The sequence below is a fragment of the Indicator indicator genome, chromosome 11 (genome assembly GCF_027791375.1).
Source record: "Indicator indicator isolate 239-I01 chromosome 11, UM_Iind_1.1, whole genome shotgun sequence".
Classification (NCBI taxonomy): domain Eukaryota; kingdom Metazoa; phylum Chordata; class Aves; order Piciformes; family Indicatoridae; genus Indicator; species Indicator indicator.
In genome coordinates, this window is record NC_072020.1 from 25,335,616 (window position 1) to 25,342,334 (window position 6,719).

At 36.8% G+C, this 6,719-nt stretch overlaps 1 protein-coding gene across 1 annotated transcript; it reads left to right on the forward strand.

The window, feature by feature from the left end:
* Window positions 1-359: 359 nt before the first annotated feature.
* Window positions 360-851, forward strand: LOC128969856 (FUN14 domain-containing protein 1-like). Its single transcript, XM_054384827.1, is given in 1 exon segment — window positions 360-851. A coding segment is annotated over 1 exon segment (492 nt).
* The last annotated feature ends 5,868 nt before the right edge of the window (window positions 852-6,719 follow it).

Genomic DNA, 6,719 nt, shown 5'->3' on the forward strand with positions numbered 1-6,719 from the left:
TGAGGAGATCAGATGCTAAAGCAAGCAGGAACAGAGATGTTACTTCTATATATCACTATCCTGAACTCAGATGTCATGTGATTAAGCCAAGAGGAACTGAGAAAGCCTTGTGCTAGGGACTGTGGTGTACATTCAGTTATTAACTTGGTTTCTTTAAAGATAATATTAATTCTAAATAGTATTTCCCTTTCGATTTAGACAGCAATCTGTTTAAGCTGTGTATATGAACCAAGGTATGGAAAACCAGGTTTTTTGATCTACATTTTAGTATTTCACAATCTGATTTAAATCTGACAGACCAGCCTGGGCAGCACAGAGAGGCTGGCTGGGGTTGGAGCAAGGTGTCCTGAGGCCCGGATATGCCGTCAGCACCAGCCAAGACAGTGGCACAGAGGCTCCATACTGCCTCAGAACATGAAAGTGATGATGATTGCCATGAAGCGTTGGATTTAACAGAGTATGCATGACGTCACCACTGGTGGAATCATCTGTTTGGACGGGATTCAGGACCATTTGTAGAAAAATATTCTGTAGCTACCCAGATTGTGATGGGCGGCGTGACTGGCTGGTGTGCGGCATTTTTGTTCCAGAAAGTCGGAAAGCTTGCAGCAACTGCAGTAGGCGGTGGCTTTCTTCTGCTTCAAATTGTTAGTCACAGTGGATACATACAAGTTGACTGGAAGAGAGTTGAAAAAGATGTAAACAAAGCAAAAGAACAGTTAAAAAAGTGTGCAAATAAGGCAGCTCCTGAAATCAATACTCTAATTGAAGAGTCAACAGAATTTATCAAACAGAACATTGCGGTGTCCAGTGGATTTGTTGGAAGCTTTTTGTTAGGCCTGGCATCATAAGGACCTGAATAGCCTCTCCCTGATGGCATTCATGTCAGCAAAGAAGAGTTGTGATGTCACACTGTCTTAAAGCAGTGTGGTCACTGGGCCTTCCAGAGCAAGACAAGTGGACTAGCTAGACAACTTGGAAGCTTTTACATTTCAGGCTTTTGCCTCTCGTAGCTTGGCAGAACTAGGATTTGCTGAAAAACGGGCCAGTGTGCTCATTATAGCATTTCTGGGCAAAACTGGTTCATCTTCATCATGACTGTTTGTATCTATGACCTTTCAAGATCTAGCATTTTTTTTTAAATGTTATTCTTAGAACTTAGAATGCAATCATACTGTAAGAAAGAAAAAAATCTTATGACTTATTAATATTTGTTTACATCCTGTATGTCACTGGCAATTGGCATAATCTAACTGATGCAAGTTCTCTATGATTTTAAAAACTTCTGAGGCATACTAGTTACATGATGTGGTAGTTCATGCTCTGGATAAACTTGAGTTCTATGCTGTATTTTGGTATCATCTTTTTTTTTTTTTACTATTATCATTATTTTAATCATCATTACCATAATGAAGTACATCTATTTAGAAGAGAAATTACTTTTTTCCACTAGTGAAGAAATTAAGCAAAAGTGTATAACAATGTTTTATTCACGTTCCTCCTATTTAAGGTGAAAGAAAGACCCTTTTGTGCTTACACTGGGGTTGCAGGTATTATAATTAAATGTTGTATTAACACGGGACTAGGCTGCTATGGTAAACACTACCCTAGGAGGAGATTTTTTGCAGGGTTAGTCAGTTCTGTGGTATTCCCTTCAACTCTGCTTACTCTTTTCATACTGACCCTACCTGTTTAACCCTCATTCTGCTATTTCAGTTCCTGAAACCTTACAGTTATTGTATGCTTTCAGCTATTAATCCAATTTAGAGTAATAAGAGAAGGTATTATTTTCTGACTGCTGTATCTAATTCTGTCTCAAGTACAGGTTTCTTTTATTGGCACCAGTATTCTGACTTTTCCAAAACACACAACCCAACTAATTCTTGTTGCAGATTAATTTTCATAAGCAAGGAGCAAAAGGAGAGACACCTAATGCCCCCTCCTCCTTTCTGCTGTACCACTGCATAAGATAAAACACCGGGAAAAGAAGCATTTGGATATCCCTTGTGTTTGAATCTTTTTGGGACCAAGAAAATACTTCACTTTTTTGGGGTTACAGAACTTTGAGAGAAAGGAAATTGATTCTCTCACTTCAGTAGTAAGAAAAAAACAAACACACCAATCCAGAAAGTATACCAAGAGTATTTCCAAAGAAGTCACTAGATCCAGCTCCATGTGATGAAGATCCAAAAGGCCCTTGGGAAGCTCAGCCCAAGAGCTAAACTGATGATCGAGGATCCACTTCTTCAACAGAAGAAGCACTGCAGAAATTCAAGACTAAATTAAATGGGTTTTGAAACTTCTTCTGGGAGTTATGATCACTAGACAAGCTAAAAAAAAATTGTTTATTGCAACAGTGAGGCTCTCAAAGTGAATTTCCCTCTTAGGAGGTTCCTGCCTAAACAGATTCAGTCTATGTAGTCCAGCAAGATTTTGAGGCATGAATTTTAGTGCTTCTAGAACATGAAGACCAAAGTCTGGAAATAGAAACCATAAAGTAGAATGCATATCTGCTCAGGTTAGAGAACTGAATTCAAAACTTGACTTCAGTAATTCTGAAAAACTCACTTGTGGGCACCTTAACATCTTTCCCTTGCATTCTCTGGAGCAAGACATCAGCCCACAAAGTAGACAAGGTGACAGATCTTCTAAGAAGTTATAAATTGAATGGTGTGAATTTTTATCCTAAAGTAAGATAAAGTATTTCCTCTGTACTGTGTTCAACACCAAATTATCTGCCTTTCATACCACAGTGCTTAAAGTTCTAAGAAACATAATCTTGCACCTTATTGTGCTGTGTCTAAATGTCTCCTATTTGCTGTGCCAGTAATTAATATTGTATAGAATACTGGGATTTCTCTCTCATTTAGTACAGAATACCTGTTATTGCTAACGGTACTCATAGATATTGAAGAAGAGTAGGTCTCTATTCAAGCTGTGGTTTGCAGTGCAGCAGGGTTAAAAAAACATAACAGCACAATCTCAACCTCAGATTTCATAGAGGATATGCTGGCCCGGTTGAAGTCAATTAAAATTTTGCCATTGATTTCCAGTGGTGAGAGTGTTCCACAATCCAGGTTTGGATTGTAAAGAAATCAATATTATTTTAAGACATTCACTGGCTGAATTCTCTTCACTTTTAATTCCCTTGGTTCCTACATGTAGACCAGGATAAATTCATTCAGAGGACTTTGTGGACTGATATTTTAATGAATATGATTCAAACATGAGGCAGCAGCCTAAATCATAGGACATTGCTTTCCATTTTCAAACTTCTTTTTCATAATCAAGAAGGGTTTTAGCATAGCAAAAAAACCCCAAAAATACATACACTTCCCCACTAACCTAGGAAAATCAAACAGGCTAAAACAAGAACCCCAAATATTTTTTAAATAATAATTTGGTTTTGTGTGAACACAATATATAGATATATCTTACAAATATGTGTTCTCTCTTTCATTAGAAAATGAGCAAAAGGGGGACGTTTTTAAAGAAAGTTCAAGAAACTGTAGCACAGAAAATAAGTTTGCAAGCTTTTGTCTTGAATCAGTTTACCTGACAAATTTAATAATCCCTGAAAATATTAGTTCAAGGGATGCAATGGCATCATGTAGCTATATATGTGCTTCACTAAGCTGCTATGAAATTGAACATGTATTTCTATTATACAATAGAGTAATTTTCAGATTTACAACATACTTTATAAAAAAAGCATAAAATTTTATGCATATTTGCAGTCACAGGAAACACTTTAGTTCCCAGTGTCATTGCAGCAAGCAGGCTGGTTAAGCTACTTGATTACATTTGGTACGACCAGATTATTTCAACTGCTCTACACTAATATCTGTATGTGGACTATAGTTATAGAAAATATAAAGGACTTTTTTTTAATTTAAAGAAATTTCTTGCATGTCTTTACTTTTAAGTTTTCTGGGCAGGCAGCTTATCTTCTCTTTTTTTTTTAAGTAGAAAGAAATTTATTTATCAATATTAAATGCAGTGCAGTATACTTTACAGAATGACATACAGAGTAGGCACGTGTCTAATAAATTATGCAAGAACAAGATTGTCTAAAATACTTGTGGTTTGTTCTTGCATAATTTATCTGCACAGTATGCAGAATTTTCCTCAGAGGGGGAACACATCCATCATATTCTTAACACCCATGCAAATATTTGGACCACTCTGACACTTTAAGAAAGTTACTTTCTGAGACAGATCACACACTCTTGCTTCTCTGTGAAAATTAGGTGGTACTCTACTTAATGTTGAATTGCAGTGCAATTCCATGTGAGCACTTGTGACATTCACAAGGCTACAGAATGAGTTAATTACGATCAGTATGATTACAGCAAATACCAAATGAATTAATAAAGCTGGCATACTTAAGATGAAATGCTGCCATGGACAGTGGTAGAACACCAAAGGTAAAATGTTACATGATGAAAGGCATTGTGTGCTCGGTGGGAAGAAGCTAAACTCAGTCTCTGTGGCTCCACTCTTGCAAGCACAGTGGCTGCTAGGTTCATGCATGCTGCGTATTTGAATGAGTCAACTACACATTTTCTTGCAGGAACAAGTGTTCAGCAACATTAGCCACGGCTTTAACTTTCCAAGGCAGAAAACACACCCTGTAGAGAAGTGGTATTTTGTAGCAGCACCCTGAAGGTATCCTTCTACAGACAGATTTCTTCTATGTATCTATAATGTTAAAACAGTCCACTGACAGGAAGCTGGAGACAGAAAGAACACCTGAATCTACAGCATGCTGCCTCAAGTCATGCTGTTGCCTACCAGACACTGTGGACTGTAGCTGGAATTAAACTGTGAAATACAACCTGACTGTACCTAATAAATTATTGCTTCATAACCTTCTAAAGATAACCTGACTCAAACTTGTCATCAACTTTTTGTTTAGTTATAATGTATTGCAACAGCTCATATCTATTATGGATTTATAAGGTGTGAAAGCATAAATGGATTTAATCACACATAACTATTTTTATGTCTACTAATAAAAAATATGCAGAAATGAATTTATGGTTATTTGTCAGCCAGTGGGATCTATGTTTATAAATGTTGAAAAGCTCTAGACAGATGTAAGTGTCAAAGCAAGGAAAAGAGCTTCTAACTTCCACTTGCCAGGCTTACAATAAAGGAATCCTCCTTCCTTGTATGAGTGAGGCTCTCATCCAGCAGCTTCACCGAAATCCTTCAATGCTCATAAGTGCTGCAAAGAGATAAGAATTTGCCCTCTAAACTTTGACTAATTCTTCAGTGGCTCTCTCCCTCTTTTTTTTTTTTTTTTTTTTTTTTTTTTTTTTTTTTTTTTTTTTTTTTGTCTGTAATTACAAACACAGACTATACAATAATTCTCTGAGGGATTAATATAGATGAATGGATAAAATGGGGACTTGCTGCACTTTTCCCTGCCTTAACCCTTAGCATTCTATCTCCAGCTAGAGACGTCTACACCACCGAACATGTGTGCATCTGCTTTTACATGCGGGTCACGTGCTTGCAGGTTTGGTAAAGAGATTCAAGCACACACTTAAAACTGTGTCAGTGCTCTCCAGAGGGAGCATGCAGCATCACTTTCCCAATTTGGGTTTTAGGGGTTTTAGTGGGATCAGTTTACCTTGTACAAATACATCCATGCTCCCTTAACCTACAACAGTTCTGCCTGCAGTCCTCCCAACAGGTTCTCATAGTTTGACTTCTATTTGAAAATCTCAGTTTACTTCTAAGTAATTTGTGAAGTTTTACATCATATTGATCAACTATTTTGTGTTACATCTTTAACAGATTACTCCACTTTACTTCTATGCATTCTAGACAGATAGGCTAAAAATACCCAACCTGCTCTAATGAAATTCCCCTTCCAGTGTTAAATTTAAATGCGATGATTTGGATCGAAAATAAGTGAACAACAGAAATCAAGGTGGTCACGAAAATCAATAACGCAAGCTAGACTTGTGCCAGGAAACTCAACTATTTATGAACTGGAAGAAATGTCCTGTATGGAACAGCAGTGGTGTCTGACTTGTCTGCGCTTATGATATTCAAAGTAATTATTTTTAAACCAGCAAGGGTAAAACTCACCACTACTGGGTAATTACACTTTCGACTCACTACGTTACAACTTTTACACATAATTTACAACTCTGAAGACATAAGTAAGAGCTGGCTGTATACATCCCAGATTTAATCTTAGTATCTGACTTGATCAAATGATGGGGTTCTCTTTCATTCCTGTACTCTATGCTATTGTGGAAATCGGTAGCATTTCCAATAAATTATAGATTGACCAGTACTAAAGACTCTTCGAAAACCATACTCAGTCATCTCCTATTCAACCCTTTAAAGTGCCTGTTAGGCTGCTTTGAAAAACCATAGAGTGCCCTCTGTTGATCAAAACATTTTTCTTACACATTAAAGCTCTCAGCAAATGCTAGTTTCATCATTTCTAAAGCTTCTGTTAAAAAAAAAAAATAAAAAGAAAGCTAATTTTGCAAAAGTGAAGGTATTCATTTAAAGTCTACTGTTAGAATACAGAAGTACATAAAAAAAAAACAAACACAAAACCAGACAACAAATCACAGCCTACTGCATTACTAAATATTTACACATAACAGTGACAATTAGAAAGATACATACCAGGCAATGCTAGTTGAAACCAGTTTCTTTCCCTGTATGGCTGTGCACATGTCTGTTTGCTG